Source organism: Mytilus edulis, chromosome 6 (assembly GCF_963676685.1).
Source record: "Mytilus edulis chromosome 6, xbMytEdul2.2, whole genome shotgun sequence".
Classification (NCBI taxonomy): domain Eukaryota; kingdom Metazoa; phylum Mollusca; class Bivalvia; order Mytilida; family Mytilidae; genus Mytilus; species Mytilus edulis.
Window position 1 is genome coordinate 87,286,944 of NC_092349.1, and position 21,488 is coordinate 87,308,431.

The window sequence follows — 21,488 nt, forward strand, 5'->3', positions numbered from 1 at the left end:
ATTACAACAAAACACAGATCAAGTTTGAATTTTGGTGTCATCACTACTACCGTTCTAGAGTAATTTCCATTTTCTTTATAAATTATGATTGACTTGTTTCATATATATATGCAGGTGCTGATGGAACATTACTTCGTACAAATGGAAAAATCACAATTGGGAAATTTAGTTCTTACTTCTCAACAAACCATCATCGTCATGCAACTTCTATATATAAATCAATTAAGAAATACGGGCAGGCTTTTATATATATCTGTGGTATCCTTTATTTCAAGTTTAATGGGATAGAAGCATAATATAATCAAGCTACTTTTTATCAGTTTTCTTGCTGAGATGCTAGTGTACGAAATCTTCCTCGTACGAATTAAGGAAAAAATCTAGAAATGGGGAATATGTCAAAGAGCAAAGAGCAGCAAACAGTAGAAGGCCACCAATGTGACTTCAACGCAGCGAGAAAATCTCGAACCTGGAGATGGGTCTCAGCTGACCCCTTAATAAACCATGTGTCCTAGTTCATTGCAAATGGACGTCATACTAAACTAAAAGAAGTCATAGACATATGTCAGAATAGGCATCAAAAGCAAAGTGACGATGAAACATAAACTAACAGAGGACTACTAGCAGGTACTGACATGCCAGATCCAGATCTCAACTACTTTAGTAAACTGAATGAAAGTTTAAGTCAGCTTTTTCATATAACTTTCATATGTAATTAATGATTATATGTAATTAATAATTATAAGTAATTTTAATTTGAGACCATTTTAATTCTTATTTGTAAATATATGCAGTTGTCTCTTAAAATTTTCTTACAACCCAGCACATATGAATTATTATATATCTTTTAAAACTTTATGATGACAATCCTATGAATTAATTATGATATTATCATTTAGTGATTATTATAACCTAATTCAGTCATCTGTATATAATTATTTGTTTCCTTATGTTTTAAGGTGTACATAGTTGCTAAAACTATACCCTTTGGGTAGTGCTCCACAATTAATGGAGGAATATACAAGAAACTGAACTGAACTATGAGATATCATTTATATATTTTTATGGGAGAATTTATTATATATATTTTTATGGGAGATATTACTTATATCTGTTTAGGGGAAATATTACTTACTAGTATATCTTTTCATGGGAGATATCATTTTATTTATACCTGTTGATGGGAGATATTATAATTTATCATAATCTTTTTATAGGAGATAGTATTTATATATATATAGTATCTTAACTATTGAAGATACTATGTTTATCCTAGTAACTATTGGAATTATAACTTATATCTTAACTCTTTCTATTGATAAATATATGTCCCGTTTTAGAAAACTTAACGGGTATGCAACCCGACTTTAAATAAAGATTACTTTACTTTATTTATGTTTACTTTACAGTGAACATTGTTTAGAATTCATAAGTATCTCTGATCATTTATCAGAACTAAATGTTGAATCCTTATGTGTTTTTGTGTAATTATATGATTGATTTATCATTTCTGTACATTCATGATTAATTTTAAATTCAGTATTTTATAACCTTTTTTCATTTATTTACCACAATTGGTTTTTTTTTTAAACTTTGCACCCATTATTCTCTATTCTCTATTCTTTAATATTTTATTTTTGTCATTATCCTCCATTCTTGATCATTCTTCAATCCCCATCCCGACCTTCACTTTTCTACACATTTTTTTTATTTGAAAATAAAACTTTGCCCTTCAAAAACTGATCGATCGGTGCCAATCCTTAAATTGTACATTCCTTTTGATATTAGTCGGTAGTCAGTCAGACATATTTTAGCAATACCGTGCACATGATCTTGTAAAAATTGTCACATGACTGAAGAAAAATTTTGAGAAATGCCGACGAAAATATATCTTTTTGTTTTAATAATTATTAACTATGTTGATGCCTCGGGAATGTTGTACCCGAGGTTTTCAGAAACTCGTACTATAATTGAAATAAATGGCATGTGGAAATTTAGAGCAGACATGTCTCCTTCAAGAAACGAAGGTTTCATTAAAAAGTGGTTCACACAGCCACTGGCAAAGGTGTTTTTTTAAAGGGGAATTTAAATTAAAGCTGCAGTACCTCGCAAGGGAACATTTTTGTTATTGCTTCTCGATTATAAGCTCAAGGTCTCAAACAGAAGTTGCAAAACATTATTTAGGCGTCTGTATGCAAATTATTGTCAGAACCCAATTGTCTATGTATATATATGTAGCATTTAGATTCTTGTATTCTGTATTTTTGATTACCAAAATTTAATTCGAATAACCCATTTTGACACTTGCCGTAAATTACCAATCCATTGAGTTAGTTACAAAATGTCAACTTTGGATTTGACGGAAGCTTATGAGAAAAACATGTAATTAAAAATGGCAAATGTTGAGTTTGATAATTTACAGAATTAAAAATATTTTTTTCTAGCAGTTATTAGAAATAAACTAGGCAAGTTACATATTTATAAAGATATTTGAGCTTTATCTAACAGGGAGTTAAAAAGAACAGCCACACACACAGCATACCCACCCTAGCTTCAGTTTTTTAATGACCGTATTTGTCCTATTAGAATCGAAATAATTCAATATTTTTAGAGCCCCTCTCCCCCCATTTGAGAAAAAAAGTTAGTTGATTATATCGGGCATCACTGAAGCATGATGGGAGCTGGCCCCATCTTAGGCAGCCAGTGGGCCCCCACTTATGAAAATTTCTAGATCCACCACTGAGAAGCTTCTGTCCATGTTTGATAGTTTATGAATCTAATAAACGTTTTAAAAACTTCAACTGCAGACTGTATGTAATTTTATCTGGTAGAAAAACTAAGTTCATATATAAGTGAAATACAGATAAACAGGAACAAAGGCTCGACAAAAATGACAAGGAATTGCTGATTTTTGCCGTGTACTGTAGGTTGATTTACAAAGTGATATACGGACATATACATTTATATAAAAAAAGTTAATTGTTAAGTCTGATTAATAATGAACTAAATCAGTTGGAAACGAATTGACCATCGACTTGGTACGAATTGTCCAAATCTGGAACAAACTTTCATGATTTGAAATTGCATTTTAGTTTTAACAAATTTGCAATAATAAATGCATGCTATAATTACTGAATTTACAGTATTTGTAAGTATAGATTATGTATATAGCTAATTTTCAGAAAAAAATGTATATATTTATTCATTTATTGATCCATATATATATATTTATATATGCAGTAGTATTGAAATGCATGCAGATATTTAATCAATGATCTATTTTTACAACAGACAGGAGATGTTATTCCTATGCCAGTACCAGCCAGTTATAATGATATAACACAAGATAAAAAGTTGAGAGATTTTATTGGTTGGGTTTGGTATGAGACAGAGTTTTTTGTTCCAGTAGAATGGCAGCAGAAGCGTGTTGTACTGAGATTTGATAGTGCTCATTATAACACCATTGTGGTAGGTATATAATATTCAAAATTTGCTAACATGTGCAACATGATACATTTAGCACATATCTGTGTGTAGCAGTTTATCAAACTAATAAATGAATAAAGGAAAAATAAAGATATGTGCCATACTTTCATATTCATCACTTTTAAAGTCTTCTAAACTTTCTGGAATCAATTTGAAATATATAATTATTTAAAGTCATGAAAGTAGAATTCAATGAAATGTATTTCTAATGAAAATTTACCAAAAAAATCACAAATAGGGAAATAATATTCATTCCTCAATATTGACACTTGTGCATTTTTGTTGTAGATATTGCATAAAAGAAACAATGTATTATATTTTTTAAGTTTGTTGTACATGTTGTATGTGCTAATAGAAATATATTTTTTTTTTACATTTTCTTCATGTATTCACTTTCTTTCTTTTTTCAGTGGGTAAATTCTCAAGAGGTTTTAAGGCATGTTGGAGGCCATCTTCCATTTGAAGTACAACTCAAGTCCTCTTTGAATATTAATGGAGCAAACCGACTTACTGTGGCAGTTAACAACACTCTAACACCTAGTACTCTGCCTCCAGGGACAATCCATTATATGAAAGATACTAATAGGTAAGTCGTATAACACAACCAGTTTTGAGCAGAGGTCTCTTTACACAAAGATATAGTGATCGAGGCAACACTACAAAAATAAGGAAATGTGTTATGATTTCCAATGAGAAAACTATAAACCAAAAAATGTTACGTGATCGAGGGGAGGTCAACACCGACACAGACGGACGGACATAGCCATCTATGGCACGACAATATATCCTGTGGTAAATTCCCAGTAACTAAATAATACGGTATTTATATATACAAGTTTATTAACAAATGTACATTACTTCAGACACATTGACAAAGTAAGCTACAAAGTTTAAACATATAAACTTTAAATACAAGTCCTCCAGAATCTAACTGATTCAAGACTTCAAGGAATACACATCCTTACAGTATCACAGCTGATACACAATCTGAGTTCAAATTAAGTGGTATAAGCAATTACTAGCATCCAAATGCCCTTCAACAATGAGAAAAACCTATACTGTATAGTTGACTTAAATGCCTTGACATGAAAAATGTGAAACAATTAAAAAACCACTCAGGCCTCCCCTAACCTGGGACAGTGTCTTCTACAATGTACTTCTGTGTCTATCTTTGAGTTCAATCATCTTGATGAACAGTATGTCCAGTGTAAAGTATTTCAGTCATTTACAATAAGTCTTCATCCGTCTTCTGTTGTGTGATCTTACAAGCATTATGACACATAAAATGATAAATTTAATCAGTCAACACATCTTGACCTCTCAAATAGAATGATTCCTGTATGTATTAATGGTTTTATAGGTGAAATATTGTAAATTCAAAAATTTAAATTACATTTCAGTCTAAAAGTATAAAATTGCAATCATTAATGCATGCAATAATTTCTGAATTTACAGTATAAAGTTTTTTATCTACATCAATTTCGTTTCATATGAAATGCAAGAAAAAATAATGTTTTAATTGAAGATATCCACCAGGCTATTTTGTTCAAGATATCTCTTTTGATTTCTTCAACTATGCTGGTATACATCGCTCTGTCAAACTGTATACAACACCCACTGATTATATTGATGATATCACCATAGTAACAGACGTGAAGGGATCTGATGGTAAGTAATTAAATACAAAACAAATGTGGCCTGAAAGTGTAAGAACAAAAAGCTGTCATATGGAGTTAATAAATTTACCATTTTAATCCTAATTTAACAATTCATGTAGTACATTTATCAGATAAATACAGTAAATGTTATTTCTTTTTCTTACAAGAATATAAGGAAACGGCTAATATCCATGATTTGAGAAGATTGACCATATAATACATAATAAACTTATTTTTAAATAAAGGTAAACAAATATAAATCTACTTTCATCTTTCCAATCCAAAAAGATTCCAATACAATTTCAAAAAGATATGCTTATCTTGCATTATGTATATTGTCATACACAAACAACTGATTATTATTTCTTTTCTGAAACAACAATTTTGAAGCCATTACAAATTAAATTGCCCAAGAACAAAGTGTCAATATTATCTATAGGCTTGTATGCAGATTTTGACAAAACCATCAAATATCTATCACAAAACAATTTTCATCAATCCAAAATAATTGGAACCCATACAAATGAATGAATCTGTATTATATATTATTAAGATTGTCAAATTGCTACATTATGGATAACCATTTTATGATTATATTTACAGGTATTGTTGATTATTTAATTGCCGGAGGAGGACCAACAAATGGCACAACCATTGAAGTTGAAGTTCTCGATGCAGATGGTATTGCTGTTGCTACTGGTCATAAACAGAATGAACAGATGATTATACACAATGTTAATCTATGGTGGCCTTTTGGTATGAGTAAAAAGCCAACTGCTTATATGTATACATTAAAGGTAATTGTTAATATATTTGATTTGATTTCTGGTGTTTAAACGCCAATTATAAGCAGCGCATTTAGGCTTTTTGGTGGCAGCCATTTTTTTGGTGGTGGAGGAAGCCGGAGTTCCTGGAGAAAATCACTGACCTTTGATAGGAAAACTGACAATCCTTGTCAATTAAGATTGGATTCAAGTGCACCTGCACGGCCGTGTGATTGTTAAAATAAGAGAGGATCCAATTTTTCAATGAAAGATTTTAAAAATACATAACATGAATATATTTTAAAGACCTAGAATAATTTTGTGGTAGTAATGTCAATGAGACGTACATGTATGTAAGTTAAAAAAAAACCTACCATCAGCATTCAGCAATCTTCTTCAAAAATCAGGTACCTTTTCCCAATAGCAACTTCAAAATTAACTTCTCTCAACATATTGGGAAAAAAGGAAACATTTAATTTGGCAATCATTTGTAAGCAACATGCATATGCCAAAAAGGGAGATAAACACTGAAAATGTTCCAGTCTAGTTAAACTCTCTATTGAAGGTAAACCCTTTTACCTATTTAGTGTAGCTAATTTCAGTTAAAGTAACATAAAACCCTAAAAAATATCTAAAAACTACTGATAAATCTGGAATTATTGCGATGTTTTTATTATTGTGAAAAATACAAGACAGGTAGTTCAAACACGCATTTTCAAATTTTTTACATGAATTTTAATTTTAAAACAGGATATTTCTCAATATCACAAAAATTAAAATAATATTTTTGTCTAAAATGACAAAATCGCAATAATAAATGCACTGAATTTTCTGAATTTACAGTAGATGTTTTTTAATTGATAATTAACTTCTGTATAGATCTATTTTGATATAAGATAAGGAGATTTGGTTTGATTAGGGCTATTCCAGAAAAAAATGTATGGGGGGGTTGGAAGGCACATTGTATTAATAATACATGGGTGATGGGTATCAGAGCAACTTTTCACACTATAATGCACTATAATTCTCAATTACAATTGTCTGGGTGGTGGGTGCTGACAAAAAACTGCCTTCCAACCCCCCCCCCCCCCCCCCCCTACATTTTTTTCTGGAATAGCCCTTATCAATAATACTTTACTATCCACTAGAGATCATAGATGACATAGATGTTAGCAAATAATGTTGAGTTCTTTATAGTTTATGTTTTATTGACCGTTTTATAATACCAATAATGATATAACATGTTTTATTATAGGTGACAATGACATCTGATGCAGGTATAGATGTATACAGACAACCATTCGGTGTACGGACCGTCAAAGTCACAAGTACACAACTACTGATTAACAACAAACCATTTTATTGTCATGGCGTACCAAAACATGAAGATTCTGATGTAAGTAACAACAAACCATTTTATTGTCATGGCGTACCTAAACATGAAGATTCTGATGTAAGTAACAACAATATACAATTATTGACTTTTGATGAGGTTGATGCAATGATTTATCAACCCCAGAGATGTGATATTCACCAAGGCCAACGGCCGAGGTGAATATCACATCTGGGGTTGATAAATCATTGTATCAACTGATATCAAAAGTCAACAATTGCTTTATTATATGACTCTTTAGTTCTCCGTGTCATTTTCATATTTTTAGATTGTGAAATATATCCTTGGTTAGATGGTATTTTGCCTAGACTGTTTTTATTTTATGCTTGGGTTTGATTTTTAGGCATATTTAATTCTGCGTAATCAAAACTAGAAGAATATTGTATCATTTCAATTTTTAGTTTTTCAGTAGCTACTTCTGCTGCTCCAGCCATACTTTGTTGCCGGAAACATGTAACTGTCGTCTGTTAGATCAAAACGATTCTATGTCGAGAGCGCTGATTGGTTGATATTTATTCGGTCGTCCAATTAAAAACCATTTTATTTATACATCCCTTAAATAGCTAACAAGAATTCCCCGTTTCTATATTTAGGTACACGGACGCTGTTCCAAATCTTATATTAACCTCTCGTGATTTTTGACGCGGTGAATATAATGTTTTATCAAAGAGGATTTCCTATGCTTTTAGCCAATGAGAAAACAGAAAATTTATAGTCATATAATAAACCATTTTATTGTCATGGCGTACCTAAACATGAAGATTCTGATGTAAGTAACAACAAACCATTTTATTGTCATGGCGTACCTAAACATGAAGATTCTGATGTAAGTAACAACAAACCATTTTATTGTCATGGTCTACCTTGACATGAAGATTCTGATGTAAGTAACAACAAACCATTTTATTGTCATGGTCTACCTTGACATGAAGATTCTGATGTAAGAATTTATTAAATTTACTTTAAAACTTTCTTTATTCAAATTTTTAGAGAAATTATTAAATTGTTCTTCTTTTTGCTGTTTCTTTTTTTATTCAAGGAACGCTATAGTTAAGGAGTAGGGTTCATTTATGGTTAGGATTAGTTTTTTTTGGCTAGGACCAGTGGTAGGGTGAAGGTTAGTTGCAGGGATAGGAATAATTAACAACATTACTGTTATGAGTTAGTTCACAGGGGCCCCTAAAGTAAATCAAGGCCAATTACTGTACAAAATTTAATATTGAACGGCAGAAAAATGATTATTTTCTTTACCAAGTAAATTATTTTATAGGCAATATAGGAAAGGTGTACTGACATAAGTAGTCTCTAAACACATTAGCTCCATGGAGCTTTCGTTAGTAGAAGCCATATTAACTATGTGTATCAGTGAGAAAAATGTAAAAGCATAAAAATATAGTATATACCAATACACATAATTAACAGCGCCTGGTGATGTTTGATAGCCTATCAAACATCACCAGGCGCTGTTAATTATGTGTATTGGTATATACTATATTTTTATGCTTTTAAATTATTTTATATTCTAGATAAGAGGTAGAGGACTAGATTATGCTCTGATAGCGAAAGATTTCAACTTACTTAAATGGTTAGGAGCTACCTGTATAAGAACCTCACATTACCCGTATGCTGAGGAAATCATGGATCAGTGTGATCAGCAAGGGATAGCAGTCATTGACGAAAGTCCTGGTGTAGGAATAACTTCGTATGTATACTGGTACTGCATATTTATAAATAATTGTGTTATATTGAGAGCCTTGTAAAAGTGATTTCATAGATTTGGAAGCTGTTAAACCAGTAATATTTCAGTTGTCATATAGCACTGGTTTAAGATGGTTTCTTTGCACACAAATTTCAGGACAGATAGGATAGGTTTTAGTCTGTCACTTTATATTATACACACACATGCTTCCTTTTTGTGTATGTGATACTCAACTTAATACAAGTATACAATAATTTAGTTCATTTTAAAATGTTTCTCAAATTTTCTACAGTTTTCTATGTTACCTTTGGCAAAACTATCTATAGCTACCGAAATTAAGCTAAATCTCATTAAAACACAATTTTCCCTCAATCCACAAAAGATTGGAATGCAAGAAATGAATGAATCCACATTACATGTATTTTTTGTCTTTTACAAGAGGTGAAAAAATATTATTTCAGAAAATTATCCTCATTTTATTATAAGCTAATGAATTGTTTACATATTTGTCTTTTACATTACATAAATAGGTAAAATTTTATTTCGGAATTTAATTCTGATTTCAGTGTTGCTTATTTTGGTAATGCCTCACTGTCACATCATTTAGAGGTAATGAATGAGATGGTCAGACGAGACAAGAATAGACCGGCGGTCATTATCTGGTCTGTTGCTAATGAACCACTGGTCACTGTACCACAAGCAGAGCATTACTTCAAGTGAGTTACAAGTAAAATGATTTGAATAATTGTCTGTATAATAGTTCTGTATTGATTATATCAATTTATTTTGCTTTGGTGAATTTAAAAAGAAATTTGCTATACAACTAATTATCTCTATTTGGTTGCCATTACTGGACATCACATAGGCTCCCGTAAATTTTTGACACAATACAAAATATCTGTCGCCACAATGGAAAAGCGATTGTTGTATGACTTCAATAATTCAAGCGGGACAGATTTCTCAAGTACTTACCAAATCAGAGTTACTGTAAATTCAGAAATTATTGCGTGCATTTATAAATGCAATTTATGAAAAATGGACAATAATGCAAGATTGATTAATGTGATTTCAGGAAATTCTGCTTACAGATTCTGGTACATATATTGGATATCAAAATGCTCTTCATACTAAAATAGTCACACTATTCGCATTAACAAAACCTTCCAATAATTTCTGAATTGACAGTAATTAGAATGAGACATGCTTATTATATTTATTTTACACCTTTTTTATAGATTTCAAAACCTGCAAATTAAGTAATCAGCAGATTGCATTGAAATTTGACAACCAGTTTCCTATCAAACATGACAACCAAGGGAAATAACGTTATTTCCAATACTTTCTATTGGAAACTTACAAAAAGTGAAAAGTGAAAAAGTTCTCATATGAAAATATAGATTTACAAAAAAAGCTTTTTACACTTACACAGCAGATATTTCTATACATTTATTTTGTTCTGCTCAGTAATAATTTTAAATGTAATTATTTGTAGTTCTGTAATAATGCACACAAAGAATTTAGACCCAACAAGACCGGTTACATTTGTAGCAGCTGTAGGACCTGATGGTGACTATGCTGTAGGTATTTTATAATTATACCCCCGCTTTAAAAAAGGGGGGGTATACTGTTTTACCTCTGTCTGTCAGTCCGTCCGTCAGTCCGTCCGTCCGTCAGTCAGTCCGTCCCATGAAACTTTCGTCACATTTTTCTCAGGAACAACACATCCACCCTTTCTGTAATTTGGTATCAACATTTATATATGTCAGCCATACCGTGTGATGCGTTTTCAGATTCATCACTTGACAACTTCCTGTTTACCGAACACTTGTCTGATTTTACACATGATAGCCAAGTTGAAAATTTTCGTCACATTTTTCTCAGGAACTACAATACAAGGATTTCTGAAATTTGGTTTCAGGATTTATATAAGTCAGCTATACCGTGTGATGCGTTTTCAGATTCATCACTCGACAACTTCCTGTTTACCGAACACTTGTATGATTTTTCACATGATAGCCAAGTTGAAAATTTTCGTCACATTTTTCTCAGGAACTACAATACAAGGATTTCTGAAATTTGGTTTCAGGATTTATATAAGTCAGGTATACCGTGTGATGCATTTTCAGATTCATCACTCGACAACTTCCTGTTTACCGAACACTTGTATGATTTTACACATGATAACCAAGTTAAAAATTTTTGTCACATTTTTCTCAGGAACTACAATACAAGGATTTCTGAAATTTGGTTTCAGGATTTTTATAAGTCAGCTATACCGTGTGATGCGTTTTCAGATTCATCACTCGACAACTTCCTGTTTACCGAACACTTCCATATTTTTACACTATTAATATTATCCACTTGCGGCGGGGGTATCATCAGTGAGCAGTAGCTCACAGTTTCACTTGTTTATACTATAATTATCTTTTTTCTTGCTGCAATATCTAAAATCAGGTATCATCATGGTATTTTGATCAGCTAGTAAACAGTTAAAATATGTTATTAAGAATTAGCTGCATTACAGAGACACTAACTTATACAATTCTTATTATTAATGTAACATATTATAATGTCATATGATTATAAAGTCTCTCTATGCATAGTGTCTTCAGTCAATATAGAAAACAGTTTGAAATATACAAATGGCTCAATATCTTTAATTGTTTTTACATAGGCGGTAATGGTAACGTTTTTTCCTGTAGCTCAGTCCATATCGTAAACTTGGATATGTATGATAGCTTGTTTCGAAGCTGTGACATTTTCACATATGTGGTTAAATTTTCGGGGTACGAAGTGAGATTACTTTTTCCGTAAATTAGCAAACCCGGAACATCCTTTTGTGATGCAGCTCCTTGTGGTAAAATATCCCCTTTTTAACACAATAAGTTCTTTGAAAATTTAATACTTTGAACACATTCAATAGCTCCATAGTTTTTACACATTTATTCTATGTTCCTCTTCTTTCCTAATCACCACAAATAATTAAGTTCAGTCATTTGTTAAAAATAGAAACATGTCCAATATCACTACACAGAGATTTTTTCTTTACACGTGACTTTTGAGTTCCTCATTTCGAGGCGCATTAGGGATGTTGTCCCATATTGCAATCCATAGTTCTGATTTTTCCAAATATTTTTATGTGATCTTCATTGGTATGACATTCTGAATAAATCTGTGTATTTTTGTCCATTTCTGAAAAAAAATAAAGTTGTTTCAGCACTATAAGGCAATGACACTTTTATCGCTATATTAATTTATTTTGAATACAAAGTGTATGCATAATTAATTTCTTCCAGTATACCTTCACTAGTCAAAAGAAGGACAAAACATCTGAATTTAACCTTAAATTACAACACACAGACCCTGTTAAAGCATTCAATAAAATTTTCTGGTGCCTAAAAGTGCATTTTGACAGAGAAATTATGCAAAAATGAAGATTTCATAAAAAAAAAACACCAAAATTCTTAATTATTCTAGCCAGTGGAAACCTTGTATTTTATACTGTAGAAACCACTATAAACTACTGTAAAAGTCATTTGAATCATATAATTAGAGTGCAATGAAGTGCAAATTTTCAAAACTTGTTCTTTCACATAATTCTATTTGAGAAAAAATGTTTTTTACATGTATTTCAGTGAAAATCTTTTATCAGTGAGATATCGGCATGAGGTTTTAAAGGAAACATTAAATTGTGGCATCACACGTAATATGGCGTCATTAACTAACAACATATCAAAACAATGCTAATTATAGTTTGCAGTGTTACATGAAGAACAGTTGCCGCAAGGTTTAACTTGAAATATGGAGTCGAAAGATCAGTAACCAAGCATTTTCATTTAATGCCAAGACCATAGCAACAGTTTTCATATCAGTATATTTTTAACATACCGACTGTAATTTGAATTGCATAAATACCTTAAATAAACAATTTAGAGCTTGCCAAATAAAAACAAAATGCTTACCAGTTATTCAGGACTTTTTAAAACCTCTAGTTTGCCATCTCAGGTTAAAAAGTAATGATATGTCTGGAACTGAAATAAGACAAAAAAATTACTCAGGCTGTGTTATTATTTGGTTTAGATACATAAGTATTATTGATAGAGCAAAAATCAAATTCTTGAAAGTTTTATCGCAAAGAAAGAAAAATGCTTCTCCCTTGTGGCTTATCAACCTTCATTTAAATCTTTTATATTAGCAGCAACTAGTGCTAGCTAACTAGCTTAATAGTTGAAAAGGTGCAGCAATATTGTTTTCAAAAGTTTTGTTGATCCTCCCCCTTTTTCACTGAGAAAAGACAATATCTTGTGATTTGCTAGTGTGCATTACAAATAATAATTCATGATTTCCTTAATACATGTACATGTTTGACTGTTTATTAACTGCATATGATATCTACTGACCATGGGTCAAATTATTGGATAAAAGCACATGTGATGATGTATTTCACTTTACTCATATGAAGTGTGTTATCTCCATTGATTATCAGTTATTCCTGTAAACCAGAGTGATAATTACATAACAAAGACTGTATTGTGTCATGTTTACTTACAGCTAAAACTATTATGTTAGTTCATGCCTTTTTCAATTCATAAACAAATTCCTTTCGGATCTCTCGGGGGTGTAAACAAAGTTAGAATTGTGCCTAAAAAAAGTGATCAGCCCCGTGCCAGTAATGCATTTTAAAAGCGAAAATTTCACTGAGTATTTGCTGGTATTTATCTATAATGGTTATCTAAAATCATCTGGGATATCTAGGTATAAATAAAAAAATACTAACCATCATTTTCACACTTTTTCCGGGTGTACAAGGTGAAATCATCCATAGATCACTCTGAAAACTTCTGATTAATCTTTTTGTAAATTGGCTCAATATCTTTAATTGTTTTTACATAGGCAGTAATGGTAACGTTTTTTCCTGTAGCTCAGTCCATATCGTAAACTTGGATATGTATGATAGCTTGTTTCGAAGCTGTGACATTTTCACATATATGTGGTTAAATTTTCGTGGTACGAAGTGAGATTACTTTTCCCGTAAATTAGCAAACCCCGAACATCCTTTTGTGATGCGGCTCCTTGTGGTAAAATATCCCCTTTTTAACACAATAAGTTCTTTGAAAATTTAATACTTTGAACACATTCAATAGCTCCATAGTTTTTACACATTTATTCTATGTTCCTCTACTTTCCTAATCACCACAAATAATTAAGTTCAGTCATTTGTTAAAAATAGAAACATGTCCAATATCACTACACAGAGATTTTTTCTTTACACGTGACTTTTGAGTTCCTCATTTTGAGGCGCATTAGGGATGTTGTCCCAATAGTCTTTCTATAATTCACAAAAGCGAAGTACTACCACTAAACCCAAACATAATGTTTTTCTGTTAGAACAAACATGATCTTTTAACATTTGAACAGTATTGCCTCATTGACAATCATACTTAATCTCCTTATTTATGAGTTTTGATCAGTTTCAACAACTTACAGTATGGTATCACACATAATTTGATTACCGGTATGTATTTGAGCCATACTCTTTTATTAGAGGGAAAAAAACTATTTCTAATGTTTGAGTCTTTATAAAACACTTGATAAATGATTTCTATTTTTCAGACCAAGTATGTTGACATTTTATGTATAAACAGATATTTTGCATGGTATCATGACTGTGGCCATACTGAGGTTATACAAAAACAAGTGGAATATGATATGAATAAGTGGCGTGAACATCACAATATACCAATTATAGTCACAGAATATGGAGCAGATACTGTCGCAGGATTACATCAGGTATAATAATAGTAACATACCGTAATATGGAGCAGATACCGTCGCAGGATTACATCAGGTAAAATAATGGTCACAGAATATGGAGCAGATACTGTCACAGGATTACATCAGGTATAACAATAGTAACAGAATATGGAGCAGATACCGTTGCAGGATTACATCAGGTACAATAATAGTAACATAATATGGAGCAGATACCGTCACAGGATTACATCAGGTATAATAATAGTCACATAATATGGAGCAGATACCGTCGCAGGATTACATCTGGTACAATAATAGTAATAGAATATGGAGCAGATACTGTTGCAGGATTACATCAGGTATAATAAAAGTAATAGAATATGGAGCAGATACTGTTGCAGGATTACATCAGGTACAATTATAGTAACAGAATATGGAGCATATACTGTTGCAGGATTACATCAGGTACACTAATAGTAACAGAATATGGAGCAGATACCGTCGCAGGATTACATCAGGTATAATAATAGTAATAGAATATGGAGCAGATACTGTTGCAGGATTACATCAGGTACAATTACAGTTATAGAATATGGAGCAGATACTGTTGCAGGATTACATCAGGTACAATTATAGTAACAGAATATGGAGCATATACTGTCGCAGGATTACATCAGGTATAATAATAGTAACAGAATATGGAGCAGATACTGTAGCAGGATTACATCAGGTATAATAATAGTAACAGAATATGGAGCAGATACTGTTGCAGGATTACATCTGGTATAATAATTGTCACATTATATGGAGCAGATACTGTCGCAAGATTACATCAGGTATAATAATAGTAACAGAATATGGAGCAGATACTGTTGCAGGATTACATCAGGTATAACAATAGTAACATAATATGGAGCAGATACTGTTGCAGGATTACATCAGGTACAATTATAGTAACAGAATATGGAGCAGATACTGTCGCAGGATTACATCAGGTGTAATAATAGTAACAGAATATGGAGCAGATACTGTTGCAGGATTACATCAGGTACAATTATAGTAACAGAATATGGAGCAGGTATTGTCGCAAGATTACATCAGGTATAATAAAAATAACAGAATATGTAGCAGATACTGTTGCAGGATTACATCAGGTATAATTATAGTAACAGAATATGGAGCAGGTATTGTCGCAAGATTACATCAGGTATAATAATAGTAACAGAATATGGAGCAGATACTTTCGCAGGATTACATCAGGTATAATTATAGTAACAGAATATGGAGCAGGTATTGTCGCAAGATTACATCAGGTATAATAATAGTAACGGAATATGGAGCAGATACTGTCGCAGGATTACATCATGTACAATTATAGTAACATAATATGGAGCAGGTATTGGCGCAAGATTACATCAGGTATAGTAATAGTAACAGAATATGGAGCAGATACTGTCGCAGGATTACATCAGGTATAACAATAGTAAAATAATATGGAGCAGATACTGTCGAAGGATTACATCAGGTATAGTTATAGTAACATAATATGGAGCAGCTTACTGTAGCAGGATTACATCAGGTATAGTTATAGCAACATAATATGGAGCAGATACTGTCACTTGATTATATTAGGTATAGTTACTATGGATTATTACATAGTATTTTCCACATCAGCCCAAGTATCAGGATGAGTTGAATAATGATTAAAGGACAGAAAGGGAAAATGCCAATAAATGATCTGTTTATAACTTTTTTCAGCCTTTAAAATTACAACGAGAAAACAGAATAACCTGCTGAACAAAGTAAATTTAAACTTAATTGCAATACTTGTAGTAGTTTAAACTTAATTGTAATACTTGTAGTAGTTTAAACTAAATTGTAATACTTGTAGTAGTTTAAACTTAATTGTAATACTTGTAGTAGTTTAAACTTAATTGTAATACTTGTAGTAGTTTAAACTAAATTGTAATACTTGTAGTAGTTTAAACTTAATTGTAATACTTGTAGTTGTTTAAACTTAATTGTAATACTTGTAGTAGTTTAAACTTAATTGTAATACTTGTAGTAGTTTAAACTAAATTGTAATACTTGTAGTAGTTTAAACTTAATTGTAATACTTGTAGTAGTTTAAACTTAATTGTAATACTTGTAGTAGTTTAAACTAAATTGTAATACTTGTAGTAGTTTAAACTTAATTGTAATACTTGTAGTAGTTTTTTGTTGTTGCTCATTTTCTTAGAGGGTGTTTATAATTAGTTGACAATACAATCATTGAGTAATTTTTCTATTTCTAGAGTCCATCCTTTGTGTTTACTGAAGAATATCAAGTAGAATTTCTCTCCGAGTATCATGCAGCATTTGATAAGATGAGGAAGAAATTCTTAGTTGGAGAAATGGTGTGGAACTTTGCTGACTTCATGACTAAGGAAGGTATGGTTCATAGTAAAGGTTATAATTCTAAACACTCTAAAAGAGAGAAGGAGAGGATACCAAGAAGGGGCAATAAAAAACATAAACTCTTTAAAGGACAGACAACTTTTAAAATGGACAAATGAAAAATGAGAATAATGATTTTTTATACGCAAATGTTACCATTTATCAATTAATGAGATCACAATCAGGGCTTCCAACAACATATTTTTAGCCATTCAGAAAATTTTATTCTGAATCCCTCTGTTCTGTTGTCATAAGTAAGACAGTGCAGGCCAATCAACGTAACAATAATATAGGATCAAGAATGAGAAAACTGGTCACAACAGCATAAATTGTAAACGTCATATTTTTAATGTTCATACAACTCACTGACAGTAATTTGTACATTCTCCGGTATATATGTGATCAGTTATTTTGAAATGGGGATGGTCAAGAAGCTAAAGTGTAGTATTACCAGTTTTAAGATGTTCCATTACCAGTTTCTGAATACTTGTATCTAATTTAATGTTATGCACATATATGTATAGGATAATAATTTTCATCACATGTAAATTCATTCCCCCCCCCCCCCCCCCCAATGTTACAATATCTTTAATGCATATTTGCTGTAACAATTTACTAAGTTTACAGCTTTAACTTAGTATCCCTCATGTTAGCTTACCTAAAAGTTAAGGGAAGCACTATTTGGCAAGATATTATTTCTTCATAATATTAGTATTCATAACATAAGTCATTTCACAAAATATATTTGATAAATTATTATGATTACACATGCATAATATTTTGTTTCTTTTTCTTTTTTCATAGTATTATTTTTTTCCGGAATCAACTCTGTTATCAGTATGATCCGTGTTTCCATTAATATTGGGCACAGTGTTGCTTTTCACATGTAAATTCATTATTATTCACGGTGTACCATTTTATTTTGTATTTAAACTCGAACAGAGTATAAATTTTCTATAGGCTTTTTTATACAGATTGTGGCAAAGCGATACTACCAAAATACCATGAAAAACTTTTTTCCCTCAATCCACTAAATTTGTGCCATAAAAAAATGAATCCACAGTTATAACAGTTATATTTGAATGCTATGTTGTTGTTTTACAGATATAACCAGAGTGGTAGGGAACAGAAAAGGACTGTTTACAAGGCAGAGACAACCCAAAATGTCTGCACACCTGTTAAAAAAAAGATATGAATCTATAATGAATGAAACTATATCAGTAGTCCATTGACATTTTCATATTTTAAAACTGAATTATTGAAAGGAGTTTACGGTATCATTTGATACTTGACATTGAGAAAAATAATATGACAGGAAATAACCAAATGTCAAAAGATGTACCTTTGTTTACAATAGTCACAATGTTGCATAGAAGTTAATTTTTACATGTGACATCAACAGGCTCTGTTCTGTAGTATGTTTTGACCAACTTTAGGACAACTTAAAATTTAAGTAATAGGAATACACAGCAAATTATAATGAGTATGAAAAAATAACAAGAGATTTGGAGGGGGGGAACATTTCATTGTATCTTGAATGTATATTAAGAATACTGTTTTGTCAATTTTTTACTGTATAATGTATCAACAGCTTGAATTTGTCTTATTTTTTAGAGAAAGCTCTGTTATAATCACTGATAATGGTTATTTAGTTTTAGTTTAAACATATTTTATTTACTCAAAGTAAAATGGATTGGACACAAGTAAGCCATACTTATGAAGTCCGCTCCGAATGACAATAATTTACAATACAATATTAATATGAGCATGCAATATCAAAATAAACAATATTTTACGAGTCTATCAATTGAGAAAAAAAAAAATGAAACAGAAATAGATGTAAACATTGAAAACGTTGATGATGATGATGATGGTGATGACGTGGATGTACCGTACATACATTTTCTACATAACAAGAAATCTCTCAGACCTTTTGATAAATTCGAATACGTGTTTAAATATATTCACATTTTGTTCATACGAGAGATTCGGATTACCAGATGTAAGTAACTTAACATTTAATATAAGGTCATCAGGAAGCCATCTTAGATTATTCATCAGAATTTCTCTCTGGTGTATATATAAAGAGCAGTTGAAAAGGAAATGGTGTACAGTCTCAATGTTACATCCACAAAAGCAAGATGGATCAGCAATTATATTGACTCTAAACAAGTCATAGTTCAAGAAAGATGAGTAGCATCTGAATTGTGTTAAAATCATATTTAGTTTCCTCGGTCCATATAGAAAGTGCTTTGGTACATCTTTATTTGTGGTATTTAGCCTTTTTAATTGGATTTTAAACTTTGCTATAGAGTCTGATTTTCAAAGGGACAAATCGGTATAATTCCATAGGTAAATAGTTGATGGTATAAAAGATTCTTTAGTAAGAGATAATCTACAAAAAGGAACAATGATGTCATTGCCATTTCTCAAGGGATATGCAGTTGTGCTCTGTACACTAGGTGGAACAAGTTTGCATAGATAATCCGGAGCTTGGTTATGTTGAATATTATAAAACATTTGTAATTTTCGTCTTTTCCTCCTGTCAGCTAAAGTTTCCCACCCAATTTCCTCATACAGAATTTCAGATTTTGTAAATATAGGCAAACCAGTAACTATTCTAGCAGCTTCTAGCTGCAAACTTTCAAGTTTATTAACATATCCTATCCCGCAATTATCCCAAACTTCAGTTGCATATTCAAAAATTGGTCTTATAAATACTAAATAGAGTTTTTCTAAGTTTTTCCTACAAAGCTGATACTTGAGTTTTCTCAGGATATTTAAATGTTTCGTAACACTGATAATCAGATTGTCTATATGACTGTTCCACCGAGCATCAGAGCAAAACGTTACCCCAAGGTGTTTGTGACATTTTGTTCATTCTTTGACCTATAATGGTTCACTTTTACAAATTGTGAATTAGATGGAGTGTTGACTCATTGGCACTCATACCACATTTTCTTATATCTATAAATTCTCTTTAATCATACTTTCCTTGTCATGTGTTGTTTGAAATTTAAACCACTAAATACTGCCCTACTGAAAATTTAATTGGGATTCCATTGAGATTTCAGAGGAATTCAGTGGAATTCCACTGGTGCCATTGGAATTCCACTGGCATTTATTGGAATCATGAATTACAATGGAATTCCACTGTAAAAAAATATGCATCTTCTGGAATCTCAACAGAATTCCAATGAAATTCCGAAACAATGAAATTCCAATGGAAGAACAAGTAAATTTCTGCATGATCATAATTTTATTTTTCTAGTGGAATTTCCACAAAATAATTGCAACTAAAAAAAAATCATTCTGCTTATAAATTCAAATGTTCCTGGTAGTAACAAACTACCTACTGGCTACAATTTTTTATAAAAAAACTGCTGCAAAATTGTCCTTTACATTTAATTTCATTGGTTGGTTTGCTGTTAGGTTTCTGTCTTATTGATGTTAACCCATTTCCTACTTTCCTATTTTTTTTACACATAAAAAAAAATGCATTTGGTCTGTTTGTGATGCACAACAGTGCTAAGTAAGAATCGTATATTAGGCTAGCTAACAAGAAATACTTCAATATTAATTGGGCAAGTAAATTATTTTCCGGACAAGTAAAATTTTAGGTTTCACTTGCCCGGGGACAAGTGCTCACAACAATTATTTCCACACCCCTGTTACTTCAATACATGTGATACACAATGTGTTTACAAATGTAGTGTAATCTTAAGTAATAAAGCCAAATTATGTCCATGAAAAAATATTTCCTTTTCATTTAACAACAGAAATTAGCTCAGATCCTTTTTCTTTTTTTCATACTACGCCAGAAGAGTGTTACATTTTGAGAGTCATACAAAATTTGGGACTAACTTTGAAGTTTTGTAACTTACTTTGAGCTGGAGATGTTTCTCAAGTTTCCTTTTTACAATCATGACAATGGTAAACTTAATTTCTTTCTTCTAAAGATGTAATTTCTGATTGTCTCTCCGAGTTCAAACATGTGCCTTTCTTAACCATCATACGGCACATAGAGGAACTTGGAAAAAAAGCACAGATGATTAATGACAATTCATTCATTCCCAAACATTGCAGACCGGTGTCAATAATTATCATCATTAATGAAATACGTTTACCTATTGTAAAAGGGTACTTATAAAGTGAGAAACGGAATCGAAACGAAACGAAACGAAATATAACGAAACGAAACGAAATACAACGAAACGCAACGAAATATAACGAAACGAAACGAAATGAAGAAACGAAATACAACGAAATGAATCTGACCCTTATGTTATGCAATTGTGTGG

The 21,488-nt window shown here is 31.4% G+C and overlaps 1 protein-coding gene and 1 long non-coding RNA gene across 3 annotated transcripts; one reads left to right on the top strand and one right to left on the bottom strand.

Annotated features, from left to right (window-relative positions):
- Positions 1 to 1,830: 1,830 nt before the first annotated feature.
- LOC139528783 (beta-glucuronidase-like) lies at positions 1,831 to 18,988 on the top strand. The gene is made up of 12 exons (XM_071324984.1): positions 1,831 to 2,062; positions 3,289 to 3,465; positions 3,894 to 4,069; positions 5,009 to 5,151; positions 5,745 to 5,938; positions 7,161 to 7,301; positions 8,825 to 9,000; positions 9,564 to 9,713; positions 10,490 to 10,574; positions 14,611 to 14,787; positions 17,046 to 17,181; positions 18,292 to 18,988. Exons 1-12 carry the CDS (start codon positions 1,871 to 1,873, stop codon positions 18,417 to 18,419), a joined length of 1,875 nt encoding a protein of 624 aa, XP_071181085.1. The 5' UTR covers positions 1,831 to 1,870; the 3' UTR covers positions 18,420 to 18,988.
- Positions 11,619 to 14,301, bottom strand: LOC139528784 (uncharacterized). Of its 2 annotated transcripts, none has more exons than XR_011665679.1 (3): positions 13,775 to 14,301; positions 12,960 to 13,028; positions 11,619 to 12,189 (listed from the first exon to the last, which is right to left on the bottom strand). It is a non-coding gene; the product is annotated as an uncharacterized lncRNA (long non-coding RNA). The 2 variants fall into 2 exon arrangements; XR_011665680.1 differs by lacking the exon at positions 13,775 to 14,301 and adding an exon at positions 13,547 to 13,613.
- Positions 18,989 to 21,488: the final 2,500 nt, after the last annotated feature.